The following is a 17,978-nucleotide window of genomic DNA, read 5'->3' as shown; positions in this document are numbered from 1 at the left end:
CGCGGTCCCGACCAGCGTATGCCGCGCACGACGCCATATCGCCGTCTCCCAGGGCCAGTGCGCTACTTGCGGCGCGCAACGCCTGCTCAAGTACGCGCACCGTACCATGTGCTGCCGCTATGCGTGCCTTAAGGCGGCTGCGGCGAAGCGGCGGCGCGGCATGCCGATGGCAGTGCGGACGATGCGGTTGCGATGTGTTCTGCTTCAAGATCGTGGCGGTGCTTGGCATGGATATGCACTTCTGCGATCCCAATCAGCTCATCGCAACGAAGCAGCGCAACAAGCTGGCTGCTGCCAACAAGGTCCTATGCTACCTCACGCGCGGATCGTTCAAAGAGGACCAGCGCATACACAGGCTTCTCTGACATGCGTTTGTTTGAGCTTGAGGCTATTTGTGAGAAATGTTTGGCTAGAGATTGCGCTCAAGAAGCAGCAACGAGAATCGGAAGGGGAGGATGCTGAGGCGGCGATTGCTGAGGCATAGGAGGATCGATCCGGATTTTAGTAGGCGCCCGCCGCAGGCGAAGAAAATTTGGGCGGAGAGCGCCGTTTCGATCACGGTGGGAGCCTCTTGGCCCCAGGCCGTGCCACGGCCGACTTAGCCGATGTAAGACTAAGAGGCTCCCGCTGATCTTAGACCGCGCAAGCACCCCAGCGTGCGCACGTGCACACTTAGACCCGCTAGGCGTCGAGGCTCAGAACTTAGACTACTACCCAACCAGTGTCGACGTGCGGCTGCTGCTGTTCGAGTCGTTCGGTGGGTTCGGAAAGGGGGTCGGCGAGATCCTCTGGAAGGCGGTGAACGTGCTGCAGAACAAGCTGACGCGGGCCCAGTACCTCGATGAGGTGACTTGGACCACCAAGAATTGGCTGGGGCTGCAGAAGCAGCGTATCTCAGTCGTTCTTCACACGGCCATATCGCAGAGCAGATTGTGAATGAGCTTGCCTGCGGCGAGGGCGGTCGAGTGCACGGAGCTAAGTGCCTCGCCGTCCTCGCAGGAGTCGCTTAGGCGGCTCCCGTGGTGTACCTGTGTTTAGTGCCAGTGGCAGTGCGCGCCAGTCGTCCCCTGAGCCCTGTGCCTAGAGCAGAGTAGAGTAGAGAGTGGTCGTGGTGTCGTGCGGGTGCGAGGGAGCGGTTCGTTGACTTGTTGATCTTGTTGTAAAATTCTTTGTTGGCCGTAGGCCGTCGCTGGCTTGTGGGTTGTGGGTCGAAGTTTTGCCTCGATGTCTCGGAACACACGGTCAGCGACGTGCGGGTTCTGTTCCCCCCCCCCCCCCCTGACTCCACCTCTCCCTCTCACGCCCGCCGGCGCCGCCACACAGCGACGTGGTCGAGGGAGCCCGGCCACGTCGGCAGCCGGTGCAGCTCCTCCCTCACAAATCCGGCCTCCACCTCCCGCTGGAACTCGGCCGAGAAGGACTCGCCGCTCTCGGAGCGGCGGCCGAAGGTCGCGCCGCGCCACTCGCCGACGAGGAGGAGCCGGTCCCCGCGGTACGCGCGGAGGCACGCCAGCCCGTAGCTCCCTCGGCCGCCATAGTCGGGCCACATCAACACCAGCGCCCGGTCGGGATGCGCCGCGGCAGCCTCGGGCCCGCCCTGCTCGACGCAAGCCTCCCGCGCCCCCATCAGCGCCTCCCCCTCGGTGAACGGGGCGCCCTCTCCCGCTGCGGTGCCTTCGCCGCCGCCCGCCGCCCCGCCGCCCGCCGCGAAGGAGAGCTGCCACGCCTCCGTGTCGAAGGCGAGCACGTCGGCGCCGCGCTCGAGTAGCGCCTGCGCCCCCGCCGGCGGGGCGAGTGAGCTCCTCTCCACTGGCCAGCCTCCTCTCACTAACGCGCGCAGGGGGGGCTCGTCGCTCGCCTTTGCCCACAGCCCGTTTCCGGCGGCGAGCTCGACGAGGGGAGAGTGGCGGCACATCGCCGCCAGCGCCGCGGACGTGGGGATGGACCAGGCGTGCGCGTTCCGCAGGTCGGCCGCCTAAGGAACGCGCTCTCGATGAAGTACGAACGGTTGTGAACCAGCCAGGCCGGGCCGTCTCGGGTCAACTCGCTGGCCGCGCGCCTCTTGCGCCACCTCGGGCCACCATCTCGGGCCACCTCGGGCCACCTCGGGCCACCTCGGGCCACCTCGGGCCATCTCGGGTGAGCTCTCTGCTCGCGGTCCGCGCGCCTCCTGCGCCATCGTTGCGGTCTCGTCGAGAGCGACGGCGCGGGCGACGCCCCACTGCGCGAGCAGGTAGCCGCCCCACAGCGCAACCTTCCTCTTGTACAGCGACAAGTACGGAAGCCCCGCGTCACGGAGCAGCGACGGCTCAAGCGACGGCAGCGCCGGCTCGAGCGCTGCCACGCCGCCCTCCCCGCCGCCCTCGCCTCCTCCCCCTCCCCCCAGAGGGCACGCGGCCGGGAGATAGGCCGTCGCGTGCGCGAGCGGGTGCGCGTCTCTCCCCTCGAGCAGGAGGAAGAAGGCGGCGCATGTCTGTGCGAGGAGGGCGCCCTCTTTGTCGCCGCCCGCGAGCGAACCCGCCTGTTCACAGCCGCTGCCTCGCCCCGGCCCCTCTGGTTGCACAACCGCCCGCGAGTCTAGCCCCGCACCTCGATCCGCTCGTACATGGCCACCACGCGCGGCCTCGCCGCCTCGAGCGACGCCTGCCTCCTCCCTATCAGCTGCCGCCACGCCGCGCCGGCCTTGCGGCAGCTCCGCGCCTGCGCCACATCTCCCCACATCTCCCCACATCTCCCCACATCTCCCCACACCTCGGCCGTGCGGCAGCTCTGCGCCTGCGCCGCCGCGAGCCGCACGACCTCGCGCACGCGCGCCTGCAACCGCGAACCACCTCGGCTGGCCTCGCGCCATCTCGGCCGGTCTAGGACCCCCCCCCCCCCCCCAGCCTCGCTCGCCTCCGCCAGCGGGTCGAGCGCCGCCAAGGAGGCGGCGAGGATCCGCTTCTCGCCCGCGCGCAGCGCCGTCGCCAGCCAGCGCCGCCGCGCCGCCGCCGCCTCGGCCGGCAGCGGCGCTGTCTCGTGCGCCGCCCCTACTCACCAAGCGCACACCTTGAAGAAGGGGGCCTGTCGGGGCTGCGGGTCCCGCCTCGCTTCGCCGCTCCCGCGTCGGGCTCTGCTTTGTCCAGGAAAGCCTCGTCCTGGGGGGGGGAGGGGGGGGGGGGGAGCAGGCTCGGGTCATCCTCGGGTGTGGTCTAAGGCACCGCCGCGCGGCAAGAGAGCGTGTCTCTCTCCTGCTCGGCGGTGGTCGGGTACGCGTCGAGCTTGTCGGCAAGCACGCGGCGCAGCGCCTGCGGGACCTCCCATGGACGTGTCGCGGACGTGTCTGGTGGACGTGGCTGTCGGCCAGCAGCGCGGCGCCGCGAGGGCGGCGAGGTCGAGCGCGGCGTCGAGAGGCGCCGGAGAGCGGAGAGCCTCCCAGAGCGGCGTGCCGGCCGCCTGAGGGTCATGTCTCGGGCATGTCCTCGGGGCGTGTGCTGGACGTGTCCGGCCCGGAGCGGCGTGCCGGCCGCCTTGGCCTTCTTCTCGTACGCCTCGAGCTCGACGTCGGAGAGCCTACCCATATCTCCCCCCATCTCCCCGTGTACCTCCCCCTATCTCGGCGAGCTCGAGGTTTGAGAGCCTCTCGGCCCGCACATACGCGAGCAGCGCCGGCGGCAGCGGGTTGGCGGCGGTGAGCAAGTGCCTGCTCACGGCTCTTCTGTTCACACCTCTCCTGTTCACAGCAGCGGGTTGGCGGCGGTGAGCAAGTGCCTGCTCACGGCTCAAAAGGTGAAGAGGCATCCCAAACATGTCCGCAGCTAGCCGCAGACGGGATTGCCTGTGGGACATGTCTCGGACCTGTCACGGACGTGTCCTGGACATGTCTAGCCGCAGACGGGATTGCCGGGTCACAAACGGCTTTGGGCCGTCGCGCAGCTGCTCCTGGTCGGGCGCCTGCAAGGGCGAGGGCGGAGGGGTGCGGGGACGTGTCTCGGAAGGATCCGGCCGCTGGTCCCCGGTCAAGAGAGGTGTCTCGCAGGTGTCTCGGAAGTGTGTCGGAAGTGTCTCGGAAGTGTGTCGGAGGTGTTTCGGAGAGAAGTGTCTCGGAGAGAAGTGTCTCGGAGAGGTGTCTCGGAGGCCTGCAGGTACTCGAAGTTGGGCGGCTCCTCCTGCGACGGCGGCGGCGCCTCGGGCGCCAGCATCATCAGCAGCAGCCAGCGCCTACAGCTCGCCGCCAAACGAGCGGCTCACTGAGGCGCCTTTGCGGGCGGCACACCCACCGGCGGGCCGGGCGCCTCGCGTCGCACTTGGCCGTGAGTGTCACCTCGACGGCGTCGAACCGGTTCCGCCGCAGCGCGAAGCCGCCGCCGAGGAGGAGCGACCCGTTGCTCGCGCCGCCGTAAGAGATGAAGGCCTGCTCGCCCGCCCCGTACGGCGCGGCGGCAACGACGACGAGCTGCTGCCGCGCCTGGTGGTGAGCAGCCACTCGATCATGAGTCACTAGCGGCTGCCGACCCGCCCCGGCCATGCTCCCGCCGCGACCTCGTCGTAGCCGTGGGATGAGCCCGGAGCGACGGCGGTCGAGTGGTTGAACATGTCGAAGCGAGGGGCGAGGAGGCGCCTGCTGTGCAGGTCCGAGACGTGTCGTGGACATGGCGAGCGGCTGCATCTCGGAGCGAGAGGCGACGCGCTTCTTCTCGTCGCCCATCCCGACCTCCGCCGCGCGCGACTTGACCGTCGCGTACGCCCAGCGATACGCCTCGATCCCCAAGCCGTGCCGCGAGAGCAGCGCCGCCACCGCCGGCTGCGACTGCAGCGCCGCCCAGTCGGCCTCGAGCTCCTCGGCGAAGCGGCGCGCAAGGTCGAGCCAGTCCGAGCCGCGGAGGTGGGCGAGCTCGGCCTCGGACCAGAAGAGGGTCGAGTCGTACACCGGCGGCATCGAGCGCAGGTGCGCCGCGCGCTCCGAGCCGTCGCCCTTTGCGCGCTCGAGCAGCAGGTGCAGCGCGATCGCGTCCGTCTCGGAGAGGGAGGCGTCGGCGAGGGCCGCGAGCTCCGGCGCCCGCCGCGCCGCCATCTCGTGCCAGCACTCCTCGAGCGGCACCGCGAGCAGCTCCTCGCCCTCGGCGACTGCGCGGACGCAGCGCAGCCCGCGGCCGGTGTCGGGGAAGTCGTAGGGCTCCACGAGGCCCCACGGCGAGGCGAGAGAGGAGCAGCCGTCCTCAGAGACGGTGGACATGGACAGCATCGGCTCGGCCTGCGAGACCGCTGGTGCGCGGAGTCGTTCGGGGTTCCACTTTTTCCGGGTGTGGTATGGTGCGGGGGAATGGTGCTGACCGCCCAAGGCTAGCCCTACCATACCCCAAGCAGTCTTCCAAGAGGCCGGGGGGGTATGGTCTCGAGGTGGGTTGGCCGAGCGCACCATACCACACCGTGTGTGAGCACACACACACACACACACACACTCACATACCACACCCCGGAAAAAGTTGGAACAGCCGGCTGGTTCAGAAAACAGGAAAAAAGGAAGTCGATTGTTAAAAAGGGGATTTGCCAGCATCGGCCGTTTTGTCAGGTAAGAATTCTTTTTTGTGTGTATACGCTCGCCCACATGCCAAAGCGCGCGACCCACACCTTCGAGTCCGAGAAGGACGGCGTGCAGAGCGAGCAGCTCAACCAGTGCTTCTGCCTCTGCTGCGGCGAGTCGGTCCTCATCCTCGGCCCAAGGGTCGCGCTCGGCGCGCTGCCACGCCGCCGCACGGACGGCGCGCTCGTGCTCGACCGGCAGCGGACGCAGTTCAAGATCAAGACGAAGCCGGGGCAGAGCGTGCTGCTGCGCCGCGGGGACGCGTACGAGCGGCAGTGGCGCGCTAACTGCCCCGGATGCGGCGTGCCGATTGCGTACGCGTGCTCTGAGGGCGCCTTTGACAGCATCCCGGTGACGTACCTGATCGAGGACGCCGTGGGGGCGCAGGCGGACCTGTACATGCAGCTCTACCAGGTGCCGCCCTGCATCCAGACCGCCGCCGACGGCTCGCTCCGCATCGCGCTCCTGCTGCGCTGCGAGGAGCCGAAGAAGGCTGTGACGCACATCTCAAACGGCGAGGTGGGCGTGTCGGTAGTGGCGCCGGCGCGCGAGGGGCTGGGGAACGCGGAGGCGCTCGACCTGCTGGCCAAGGTGCTCGGCAAGGAGCGGAGGGGGCTCTCCCTCTCGCGAGGCTGGGACCAGCAGTCCAAGTTCCTCACGCTCTCGGGCGTTAGCGCACAGGACGCGTTCCGAAGGCCTTCGGGACCTCCGCCCCCTCCGCCGCCCTACTCGCCCCTCCGCCGCCCTACTCGCCCCTCCGCCGCCCTACTCGCCCCTCCGCCGCCCTCGCCCCGCCGCTCCCCCCCCGCGGCCCTGCCCCGTTCTGCACGTTCCCCTCCCACTCCCCTCTCCCCGCCTCCCTCGCATCCCCCCTCCCCCACCCACCTTCCCCCGTCCCCATCACCCTCTCCCCTCGACTAGCCCTCGCCCTCACCCTCGCCCCTCTCCCAGGCTCAACGACGCAGTCGACCTCTCCGACGCCCTCACATTCGGGGGCGGCAGGGGCGACAACCTCGCCGCCGAAGGCACATTCTCCGCCAACGCCACAAACAACCTCGTCGGCGAGGACGGGCCGACCACCGCCGGCGCGCCCCTCCGCCCTCTCGCCCCCTCGCTCTCCCCGCCCTCCCCGCCCTCCTCGCTCTCCCCGCCCTCCCCGCCCTCCCCCCCTCCACGAGATCTCACCACGCCCCCACCCCGCGCGCAGGCTCCGCCGCCGCCATCGCGCGCCGTATGTGGGAGGAGAGCGCGCAGCTCGACGAGCTCGCAGAGGCGCCCTCGCGAAAGGAGCAAACCTTCCGCGACTGAGCAACTGCCAGCAGCCCTTCCGGATGAGGCTGGCTCCTGCGGATCGCTCGGACACGATGCGCGCTGCGCGCACATGCACAGGCGCGTGCGTGCCGCAAACTGGGGCGCTTCGGCCGTCGCAGAGTGCCCGTATTGTGGCTCCGTTGTGGGGTTTGTTTGTGCGCGGCGTGGAGTCAGAGTGGTGTGTGGCGCGGGAGAGAACGGTCAACGCAGCCGATATACCTTACCCAGACTGCTTCACCCACTCGAGTTCACACCCACACAGGGAGGCCAGAAGCGCGCACCGCGCACAGGCGCACACAGTCACAGAGAGCTCAGACTGTCCCTCACGGTGTGCTAAGAGGGAGCGAGGAGAGGTCTCCAGAGAGGTCCGGCGTCCGGGCTCCGGCGCGCATCGTCTCGGCGTTTAACGCACGAAACGATCATGTGCGGACGAAGGCCGGAAGGAACAGGGCACAAGGGCCACAACGCCGTACCGCACGCCCGTTTTCGCGCAAAGAGCCGAGTCTGACATCATGACATCGTCCACGCCCGCCGGCTGTGGGAGACTACTCCTCGCGGACGAGGTGGTGACCCCCGGCGCACGCACTTCGTCGTGCACGCGGCGATGAGTCGGGACGCCGCACACACGCGTGCGTGCACACGGCAACCAAGCCCTCACACCGCCACGACCGCGACACAACAACAGATCGGCATCCAGCCGCACAATGAAACACCGCGCACCCGCCGCCTACCCCAGGAAGGCGCCCGAGTCGTAGGGCAGCCCGTACATCTGCAGCACCCCCTTCCCGAAGAGCAGCTCCTGCAGGAACAGAATCGTGAAGCCCATCATCGCCATGCGCGCATTCAGCAGCTCCGCGTAGGTGACAAAGCCAACCTTGGAGCGGCCCTTGTACTCGTACGTGTCGTCAAACACGGGGTCGGGCAGCGACTCGTCCAGCACCGTCCCGCGCCACGCGGGGTTGCTCGGCGGCGCCGCCCTCGCGGGAGCCGCAGCGGGCGCCACGTCGCCCTCGCCGCCGCCAAAGGGGTTGGGGAGCGACGGGAACTGAGCGCGCGCTGCGGCTGCGCGGCTGGCACCGCCACGCGCACGGGCAGGCGACTGCGCGCCAGGGGCGAACGCCGCCACAGTAACGCAGCCCACCACCAGCAGCGACCTCGCCAGCGACCTCGCCAGCGACATGTCTGTTCCAGGCACCTTCGCGTTCGCTTTTTTTTTTTGAGAGCGCCTTCGTTACGACTGGAGTGGACTCTCAAAACCATAGACTGTGATCCGACAGGTCAGAATGTGTGACGTGGGTCACTTTGGGCCACGGCCCTCACTCTGAAATAGGTGCAGCGCGATCAGGGCTGAGCTGCTGATAAAGTGTAGTGGAAGTGGCTGGTGTAAATTACTTGTGTGTTAATGATTAATTATTAATTATTAATCATCGAGCGGCGGCGCGGCGCGGCGGCGGGTGGCGCGGCGGGGCGGCGCGGCGGCGGGCGACGCGGAGCGGGGCGGCGCGACCATCAGCAGACGCCCAGGCCTTTGGCTGCGGAGCTCGGCAATGGCCAGCCGCCCTCGACTCAAGGGGCTGCCTTCCACGCGTCGCTGCTCAGGCCGGGGGAGGGCGGGAGACCTCCCGTTCCTCGCGGAACGGGAGCAGGCCCCTCCTTGCCCGGTCTGCGAAGCAGGGCGGTGGTCGTGCCATCTCCGCTTCACAACGACCACGCCGCAATCGTCGCCGGCGCGCGACACGTTTCCGTTGGCGGGACTGTCCTGGTCGAGAGTGTGTGCCGCCGAGGCGGGACCACTCGGGGACAGTGCTGACGGGACGCGGCTTGGGAGACGACTCCCGCGAAAGCACGGCTGGCATCCGTGGCGTGGGGCTCGCCTCCGAAAAGTCGGGCATGGCTCTCCCCGCAACTCTCTTGCTAACACGCGCGCCCCACCGAAACTGTGGTGGGCGCGCTGCGGCTGCACGTCTGCCTCCGTCATAGTGCCACGACGTGCGGCCTAGATTTAGCACACGCGCCTCAGCTTGCATACACTCATACATTGGATCGTCATCGCCTGTGAGTGCGAGAAGGGCTAGCCGCAGGCGGCTAGCCCATGAGGAGAGCGTCCATAGACACCTCACTAGACCCCACATACGGTCTCGTCCGTGCCTCGCAGGCCGGTGAGATTGCTAGAGGTGGAGCACGCTGCTCTAGCCTCACATGTCACTTGCTGTCGTCTGTTGTTTGAGTTGTGCCCTTGTTTGTGCCCTTGGCACCGTGGAGTGCTGGGGGGGGCGACAGGGAGGATGTGGCCCTGAGTTATGTGTACGCCGACTCAGGGTGTGTGGCAGCCAGCTGGCTGTGTGTCTTGTGAGCTTGTTTGTGTCTGTGTGTCGCTCGTGCGTGTCGTCATCATCTGTCCAGCGTCCACCCATACCGCGTTGGTGTCCAGTCCGAGCCTGGCTGTTCTTCACCTTACTACCTACCTACCTACTTCGTTGTTAATAGTACAAACCCAATGGTCCTCTGCGAGCGGTCCTTCGTTGCACAGTCACGCACACGCACACGCCATGCCGCACCGCGCGCCCGCCCACCGCCCCGCCCAGGCGGGAAAGAGATGGGAGATGGGACAGCGAAGGAGGAGTACGAGCACGTATGGGAGGGTTCAGTAATGCGTCACGCTGCCCGGCGTTTCTCACTTTCCGGGACAGCCCCGCCCTTTCGAGGCGGGAAAGTGACGGCTACCCCGTACGCGCCTGCTGCTCTACTCGTCGCCGACCGCCCATTCCCCCCTCCTCGTTCCCCCCTCGAATTCTCCGGACCCCGACAAGCCGCCCGACGTTGGGCCTCTGCCCTGCACGCCCCCGCCCCTTCTGCCCCTCGTACACACCCAGGCCCGACATGCACATACAAGACAAACCCGGCGTCCTGCTCTCAAAAGAAAAAGAAAAAAGGGAATGAGGAGACCAGCGGGGGAGACTCCCCGCCTATGCAACACCCCAGAGAGGGGCTGCCATCGCCGAAGCTGTGCCTAAGCATAACTCCCAAACCCGCAGCGGCCCGGGGGGCCTTGGGGGCAGCCTGCCGGACCGCTGTTGCACGGGGCCAAGCACCAGAAGATGAGTGTAGTGGATGGATTGGGCTGTCGACCGTGCCTCCCCTCTTTTCGCCAGAGTGGGACCTACGCCGCGCCGGGTAGGGGGCGCGCCCGGTCCTCGACGGAGCCACGCGCCCCAAACGACCCAGGCGGCGAGTAGTCGTCGTCGAACCTTCGACACGTAGTCGCCCGTGGTCTTTTTTACGAAGAGACAGGTGCTGCCTTTCTGTCTCGACATGAGGCACCCTATAACTGCGTCATGACCAGCCTGCCATACGTCGCCGGTGCCGCATTCGTCGCTGTGCTTCTTTAGCAGGCGGTGGACTGTCGGCTGCGGTCGCATTTGCGCGAGGCGAGGCGAGCATTCAGGCGCATTGCATGCGCCATGACTCGCGCCAGCGCGTGCGGGAGCTCCTGGCCTGAGCGTTGAGTCCAAGCGAGTTGCGCTGGCCACTATCGGCTATCGCTACGCCGAGCCGAGCTGACGCGCCGAGGCGCCGGCCAGTCGCAGCCGTGAGGCATGCCACAGCAGCAGAGGCACCTGCCACCCATTGGGCGGGCAGACAGAAGGCCAGGGCAGCACTGGCAAGTGCAGCGCGCCTCATGTCGGAGAGCGACCGTGCCTCGTTCGCCGCTTATCATGTAGAGTTTGTTGTAGAGATTTCACGTTGTAGAGCGCCTCTACATCGCTCTACCAACGCACGCAGTTCGTCACGCGGCGGATGTGCTCTACAGCTCTACAGCGCTCCAGAGCGCTCTACATCTCTACAGCTCTACAGCGCTCTACACTCTACATCCTCTACACCCTCCCTCAGGTCGGCGAGCGCCTCCCCCTTCGTCGTCCACCACACGCAGCAGATCTCCATGGCGGCGGTGGCGGGCGACGCCGAGAACATCAACAAGCAGGCGCGCAATGGGCGTAAAGACTGGCTCAACTCCCCAGCGCGTGCCAAACTGCCAATTGGGAACAAAACAAAACTCTCTCCCAATTGGGTCAAGAACAAGCAAGAGGCAAACGGCTTCTTACGCTCGGCCCCAGTGGGGGGTGCCCGCGCCGCCTAGCTCTGCGGACGGGCCCCCCCACCCTTCGTGTAATCATGTAGTCCCCACAATCGCTGACGTGGGATCGCTCATGGGGAGGTGCTTTCTCTTTCTGCCCAGTGTTGTGCGAGGGAGCTTTCCAAGATTCTCTTTCTGGTTCGCCACGGGCCGCTGTAGAGCGCTATGTCCGCCAAGGCGAAGAAGCTGCCGCCTCTCCCCAAGCTGTGCAGCAGCCAGCCCCAGCTCTACCTCCGCGCCGACGGCCAGGGCGTCACGCGCGGCGCGGCTAGCGGTGCCTCCTCGTCGCAGCCGGCGCAGCCGGCGCTCGGCAGCGGCTTTGTCGGCGGTGCAGACGCGGGCGGGGGCAGCAAGGGGATTCGGGCGAGGCGGCGGGAGAAGCCCGACACGGCGGGTGCGGGCTGGGGCAATATGCGCGCGCCCGAGATGACGGCCGAACTCAAGCGCGAGCTGCTGATGGTGCGGATGCGAGGCGCGCTCGACCCGAAGCGCTTCTACCGGACGAGCGACATGAAGAAGGCGCCGGCCCGCCCGCCCGCGCCCGCCGCCCGCGCCCGCACCCGCCCGCCCGTCGCGCGCCCGGCGCCGCAGACTGAGCCCGGATCGGGGCGATGGCCACGTAACAGGGCGCAGCCGCAGGCCCGCTCACGCCCGCCCCTTCCGCTTCCCGCCGCCGCCCGCAGGAGCTTCCAAAGTACTTTCAGATGGGGACGGTGGTCGAGGGCACGGGAGAGGGCAGGACGCGGACGGCCAAGGGCGGCCTCTTCGACCAGGCGACACCCCCATGCCCCGCCCCCCGCCCGCCCGCCTGCTGATCCGGCGCCGCTGGCCCGCTGCCGTCTGTTCAGGTGCTCAACGACGGCAAGCTGCGCAAGCGAGCAAAGTCGCAGTTCCGAAAGGTGCAGCAGGCGACGATGGCCGGTGTCAAGAAGCGGCCGGCAGGAAAGAGGGGAGGGAAGGGCGGGAAGAGGCGGTGAGCGCGTTCAGTTCACTATAGAGACGCACAGCTGTAAGCTGTCTCATATACACGATCTATATCTCAATATGTCATTTCCCCACGCTTCACGATTTTAGCGTTTTGAGATTCGACGCTTTAGTGCCATATGTTCAAGGGGTCCAAACACATGGCATTAACCACATTGCACAACTATGGTCCAAGGTGTAGAGCTGTCAAACGTTAACTTTGGGCCTAACAGTTGCACTATTGTTGGCTGAAAATCCTCAACGTTGTTCAAGTGTTCTCCCCAGCCCAAGCTGTTACTGTTTGTTACTGTTATTACTGTTGTTCAGTGGCCAGCAAGCAAAAAATGCCAAAAAACCCGGGTAAAACCCGAAAATACCTGTGCGTGGCTGACAGCCTGTGGGGTTTTCCGGGTATTTCGGGTATTACCCGCACTGGATGCTGGAGATCGTCGTGGGTCACTGCCAGGCCTTCCTTATTGTTGTTCAGCTGGCCTAACGTTAGCTACTGTTGTTGGGGAGCCCCACTGTTGTTCTGTTGTTACTGTTAACACTAGCAACACTGTTCAGCTCTTAACGTTTGACAGCTCTACCAAGGTGCCCCTGGTGGCGCTGAGGTCGTGCTTAGAGACTCTATATAGAGAGTTAGACCAGCCGTAGGGGCGAGCTCTGCAGCTACACACAACACACGCTTGGCCTTGGGGAGCACTTTTGGAGCACTTGGTGTCGGGACGGGCGGCAGGACGGGCGGCGTCCGGCGACGGGCCGTACGTGCGGGTCGCGGTCGCGTCGTCGAGGCGCGGGGTCCGGGGTCGCGCACCGCCGCCGCGGCAGCTCGTCGCGACAGCAGAGACCTTCTCGTCTTTCACCGGCAGCGCCGCTTGCCGCCGCCGATGGACGGGCTGCGGTTCTCCTTCGCCACCTCTGCCGCCGCCACCGACTCCAACGCCTTGCTGGACTTCCTGCGCGCCCGCCTCGACGAGCGAGGCGCCTCCTCCTTCTCCTCCTTCTCCTTGGCCTCCTGAGCAGCCTGCCCGTCCAGCTGCCCGCCCTCCTCGACGGAGATGGCGTTGGCAAAGCCGATCGCGTTGCGCTCCTCGAGCGAGCGGGAGCCGAGGAGCGTCACTTCCTCCTCCGCACCGTCCTCCGGCGCGGCGGCCGCGGCCGCGCCCTCCCAGCGCCACTCGTCCTCACCCGCCTCGTCGACCCAACACTCGCCATCCGGCTCGCCGGCGGCGTATCCGTCAAAGTGCACGAGCAGCCCCTGCGCCGCGTCGTACCGCCGCAGCGTGCCAGGGTACTCAACTCGCCCGCCGCACTCCTCGTACACGACGACGACGCGCCGGCCCGCCAGCTGCGGTAGCGGCACGCCGCGCACGGCAGCAGCGCGCCTCGCGCCTCGCGCCTCCGGCCGCGACCCGCGGCCAGAAGGCGGCGCGGCCCCCTTGCGCGCGCCGGCCTTGGGCGTCGCCTTGGGCGTCGCGCTCGAGGCGGCGGCGGGCTTGGCGGGCTTGGCGGGCTTTCTTCTCGACGACGCCGGCGCGGGCGGGGCCGGCGCCCGCGGCTCGCCCTCTCCCGAGAAGCCGCAGCAGCGCAGCGTCGCGTACCATCGAGCGGCCTCGTACCAGCCGCCGAGCGCCGCCGAGTCGCACCTCTGCGCGTCGCCGCCCAGGATCTGCTCCACGAGCGGCTTGAGCCTTGTGCCTTCGACGCTCGCATCCACGCCCGTCGCCCGCTCGGCGGAGGCCAAGAGGCGCCACTGGTTCGCGTCGGGGAAGGCGAAGCGCCGCCCCTCGAGCGGGCGCTGCGCCTCGCGCGAGAGCCGCTCGAGCGCGATGGTTTCGCCGCGGAGCAGCCCGGCGCGCAGGTGCTTGCACACGGTGGTCGGGCTCGCCGCCGCGCAGAGCTGGGCGAGGGTCAGGCCCGACTGGTGTCCGCGCACGTAAGCGTTGACGGGGAGGGTCGCTGCACCCCTCGAGGGGCACGAGAAGGAGGCGGGCAGCCGCACGGGGGCGGTGCTGCAGTAGGAGAGCAGCGGGCTGGAGGACAAGGACGCCCCAACGCAGAAGTCGACGGCCGCCGGAGGCGGAGCGACGCGTGCCTGAGGCGGCGCCTTGTACTCCGCCTCGCACTCGGGCACGCCGGCGAGGCCGAGCCACGAGGCTGTCTTCGGGGCGACGAGCAGCTCTTCCTTGGCGCGCGTCGCCGCCACGTACAGGCAGTTGACCTCCTCCTGCGCGGGCGACGCAGGTGGCATGGCGGCGCAAGGGGGCAGCGGGGCAAGGGAGCAGGGGAGCAGGGGGGGCAGGTGTGTGGGGGGGGGGGGGGGGGGACCCCCGCTCACCCCTTTCTGGGGGGCCCTCCCGTCTCTACGATCGCGCACTGATACCATGAGATACGTGAGATACGGGGGAGATGCGGGAGATAGAGGAGACAGGCTAGACCGCGCACTGCGCGCCGTGAGGGAGAGGCGGAGCGCCGCCAGCAGGCTCTCGGGCTCGCCAACCAGCTCGAGAGTGCTCCTATGCCGGCCTCCTTGCTGCAAGAGCGCCTTCTTCGCCGCCTCGGCGGCCTCGGCCACGCTCAGCCCGCGCGCAATGTAGTCGTCGCACAGGTAGACCTTCTGCCAGCCGAGCCCCTTGGCCCGATGCGTCGTCGAGAAGATGAGGGTCGCGCGGTCACGCTGGAAGACCGTCGCCTGCGCGCAGAGCACGGCCCCCACGGGCGTTGGCGATGGCGCGGGCGCGGGCGGGGCGCTTTTGGGTGCGAGCGAGAGGCGCCGCGCGGGCCAAAGGCGCCGCCGCCTGCTTGAGCGCGCCAATGTGCTCCTCGAGCGCGGCACCGTAGCGCTCCACGAGGCCGATGGCGTCCGCGTACTCGACGCGGTCGTCGCCAGCCTTCTCGACGGCTTGCTTGAACGCCTCGTACCCTCCGCCGTGGCCGTGCTTCGCAAACTGCCGCAGCGCGCAACGGACTCGTCAGGTCAGCGAGGCCAGCTGCGCCATCCTCGCAGGTGCGAGAGTGGGGGCGCGTGGCGGCAACTACAAGCGGCGCACCCTCTTGACAAAGTAGGCCTTGTCGGGGATCTGGTGCCAGTTGCCGAGCTTGAGAGCAACCACCTGGCGAGGGAGCGCGGTGCTAGCGGCGGCGCGGTGCTAGCGGCGGGCGGTGGGGGCAGACATCCATGTGTTTCCCGAACCAGCCGAGCACGCCTGCTCGCACTCCTGAAGCCGCGGGGCGCCGCCGTCGTCAGTCAGGAACTGGAAGCGGTGGGCGGCCGCGCCGCCGTGCTGCAGCACCGCCAGCGCCTCGCCGAAGAGCGTCTTGTTGAGCCGCGCGAGCACAACGAGCTGCCCGCCGCTGTACGCGCCAGCCGCGCGGCCCGGCTCGACGCGGAGCGTCGTCGTGGTGTGCGGGTTGCCGCGAATGGAAAAGTCGGAGTACCTGCCGCCCTTGTAGTGCTGCACAAGCGCCGAGGCCGCGTCGGAGAGTGGCGCCCCGTACCGCCACGTCTGCGTGAGCGGCCGGTGCGCGACCGCGGGAAGCAGCTCGAGCGTGCTCGCGTCCCGCGCCCCGCGGAACTGGTAGATGCACTGGTGGGGGTCGTACACGACGAGCTTGGCGCAGCTCGCGCGCTCGACGATGGAGATCTGCGCGGCGGTGCAGTCGTGCGCCTCGTCTAGCATGACGACATCGTACCGCTGAAGCGCCGCCTCCTGCGCGCGGCTGTCGAGCTGGAAGGCCTTGACGTACCCGTCGTGCGTCAGCTTCACCTCGGCGCACTTTGGGTCGCACATGGCGGACCAGACCAGCCGCGCCGCCGCGACCTCGTCCCACTCGCCCGGCCGCGGCGGCCGACCCGCGCGGTGCGAGTCCGAGATCTCGGCGTCGTCCGAGGCGATGAACAGCTTGAGCACCGCGTCGACCGCCTTGACCGCCGCCATCTTGTCCTGCGGGTCGCGGCGGCCGTCGTGTAGGAGCCCCCACGGCACGAAAAGCTTGCCGCTCACGTTGCCCTTGTGCAGCGCCTTTGTCGGCGTGTAGGCGAGCGAGTGCGTCGTGACGACGTCGACGTGGATCAGCCGCGCGCGACGGAACTCGTCCTGCTTCTCCCGCTGCACGTCCTTGTTGAACGTGAGGTAGAGGAATCTGAGGTTCCGCCGGTGCGCCGCGTAGTCCTGCAGCACCGTCGACTTGCCCGAGCCGGCGGCGGCGACGATGCCGAGCAGCTCGCCCTTGCGCAGCTCGGTGTTGATGATGGCCTGCCACTCCTCGTCTCGCACGAGCCCGCCGCCCGACGCAGCGTCCGCCGCGACGGGGGCGGGCGGCGCTGGCACCGGCACTGCTGCGGGCGGGGCACTCATCGGCACTTCTCCCGGAATCTCCATTTGCGCGAAGGCGTCGTCGTCGAGGCAGTAGGCGTCGTACTGCGAGGCTTGAGAGGCTGAGATGTCCTGTTGGGAGCCTTGCGAGAGCGACTGCTGCGGCGCAGGCGGCACAGGCGCGAGCTGGGCGAGCAGCCGAGCGCGATCCTGCTCGGAGAGGCCCTGCAGCGCGGAGAGTAAGCAGGCATGGTCGGTCATGGGCGATCGAACGGCTCTCACCGAGAGCGACAGCGTCAGCGACCCTGAGCGGGAGCTTCAAAATGCCGCAAAAAAAAAGAAAACCAGGCGCAGGCGTGCGGTTGCCAACTGCACTCCAAGTGCTCCAAGGGCCGCGGTCGTGTGGGTGGATGCTGCTACCTGGGCCCATCTATGGCCCAGCCCCCCTCCGTGTCGCGATGCGCTGCCCGCTCCCGTTCCCCTGATTGTCCTTCCAAGATGTCCTTCCTGCTCGCTCGTGCAGGTGGGGACCCTCGGGCCCTCCCTGTGAAAACCTCAGCGCGAGAATGCCGCACGAGAAGAGCATCGCAGATCAGTACACAACACAGCGAAATGAACAAGACAATCGACTTAGAAGTCTGCAAGCACGCGAGAGGAGTGGATACTTAGTAGACATCAGAGCACTATTAAACAGATCTGGCATCACCTTGGTACAGCTTGGCAGCATCCGATGTTTTTTTACGCGCAGCCTGCGGTCTTGAGGAGGAGGAAGGGGGGAAGGAGGCGAAGATGTCACAGCATCGCCCGGCACAAATCGGACGCGGTCGCTACTTTGTTGTAATAGTCATCAGTGTTTTGGTTGGAGCACCTTCCGCTCCAGCCCAATGTTGCCGACCCCGACGACGTGCAGCCACAGAAAGGACCGTTCACGTTCCCGGTTATGGTAGGAAAGACTGCAGATATGGGATAGGTCTTACCTTCGTAAACGTTCGGCTTGCACTCCGAGTCGCGGACGCTTGGATTTGGACATCTGCTGGTGCAATACTGGCCAATGTAGGCCTGTACGTCGGCAACACGCTGCTCAACGGTCGCGCCACTCTTCATGTCCGTTGTGACCTGCCAGGGGCCAAGAGTGGACTGGGCCGGGTCGTTTGGGTTGGGCATCAAGTCCATCTGGAAGGCAAGTGCAGAGGACAGACACGTCGCGTTGAAGTCCTTCCCTTCGTTTCCCACCTTGCAAAGGGGATTTACCCCTTCACCCAACGCGATCGCCATCGCGTACTCACAATTCGCTTGGGCGTCCGCTGATGAGCTCCCGATTCCACTCAAGAACCCCTCCGCCACAACCTGGAACGAGCACGACAGCGCCTTCGAACCAATGCATCTGTCGGCCACCGGAGCTGTGACCGACGGATTGCACGTGATGAAAGTGCAGCCCGCCGGCGCCGGAGACGGCGACGGCGAAGGTGTGATTGACGGCGATGGCGATGGCGACGGCGACGGTGGGGGCGATGGCGACGGCGACGGTGGGGGCGACGGCGAAGGCGACAGCGACAGCGCCGACGGCGACGGCGGGGGCGGGGGCGACGGCGCCGACGGCGACAGCGACGGCGGGGGCGACGGCGCCGACGGCGACGGCGACGGCGGGGGCGACGGCGCCGACGGCGACGGCAACGGCGGGGGCGAC

At 67.4% G+C, this 17,978-nt stretch overlaps 5 protein-coding genes across 5 annotated transcripts; 2 read left to right on the top strand and 3 right to left on the bottom strand.

Annotated features, from left to right (window-relative positions):
* Positions 1-1,297: 1,297 nt before the first annotated feature.
* EMIHUDRAFT_465169 (hypothetical protein) lies at positions 1,298-5,224 on the bottom strand (the record flags this gene model as incomplete). Its single annotated transcript, XM_005763324.1, has 10 exons — positions 1,298-1,975; positions 2,105-2,521; positions 2,590-2,700; positions 2,752-2,814; positions 2,869-3,029; positions 3,585-3,682; positions 3,860-3,933; positions 4,304-4,447; positions 4,522-4,600; positions 4,632-5,224. 10 exons carry the CDS (start codon positions 5,222-5,224, stop codon positions 1,298-1,300), a joined length of 2,418 nt encoding a protein of 805 aa, XP_005763381.1.
* Positions 5,225-5,587: 363 nt separating this feature from the next.
* EMIHUDRAFT_56659 (hypothetical protein) lies at positions 5,588-6,259 on the top strand (the record flags this gene model as incomplete). Its single annotated transcript, XM_005763323.1, has 1 exon — positions 5,588-6,259. A coding segment is annotated over one exon (672 nt), but the record flags the coding sequence as incomplete, so codon positions are not given.
* A 1,016-nt stretch (positions 6,260-7,275) lies between these two features.
* On the bottom strand, positions 7,276-8,054 carry EMIHUDRAFT_452580 (hypothetical protein; the record flags this gene model as incomplete). Its single annotated transcript, XM_005763322.1, has 1 exon — positions 7,276-8,054. The coding sequence occupies one exon, from the start codon at positions 8,052-8,054 to the stop codon at positions 7,602-7,604; it is 453 nt and encodes a 150-aa protein (XP_005763379.1). The 3' UTR covers positions 7,276-7,601.
* Positions 8,055-11,174: 3,120 nt separating this feature from the next.
* EMIHUDRAFT_105024 (hypothetical protein) lies at positions 11,175-11,986 on the top strand (the record flags this gene model as incomplete). The annotated part of the gene is made up of 3 exons (XM_005763321.1): positions 11,175-11,468; positions 11,693-11,722; positions 11,858-11,986. 3 exons carry the CDS (start codon positions 11,175-11,177, stop codon positions 11,984-11,986), a joined length of 453 nt encoding a protein of 150 aa, XP_005763378.1.
* A 610-nt stretch (positions 11,987-12,596) lies between these two features.
* Positions 12,597-16,615, bottom strand: EMIHUDRAFT_465167 (hypothetical protein). The gene is made up of 5 exons (XM_005763320.1): positions 15,269-16,615; positions 15,026-15,088; positions 14,825-14,923; positions 14,476-14,667; positions 12,597-14,202 (listed from the first exon to the last, which is right to left on the bottom strand). Exons 1-5 carry the CDS (start codon positions 16,550-16,552, stop codon positions 12,835-12,837), a joined length of 3,006 nt encoding a protein of 1,001 aa, XP_005763377.1. The 5' UTR covers positions 16,553-16,615; the 3' UTR covers positions 12,597-12,834.
* Between the last annotated feature and the right edge of the window lie 1,363 nt (positions 16,616-17,978).

This window comes from Emiliania huxleyi (assembly GCF_000372725.1).
Source record: "Emiliania huxleyi CCMP1516 unplaced genomic scaffold EMIHUscaffold_64, whole genome shotgun sequence".
Lineage (NCBI taxonomy): Eukaryota > Haptophyta > Isochrysidales > Noelaerhabdaceae > Emiliania > Emiliania huxleyi.
This window is presented reverse-complemented; position numbering and strand designations above follow the sequence as displayed.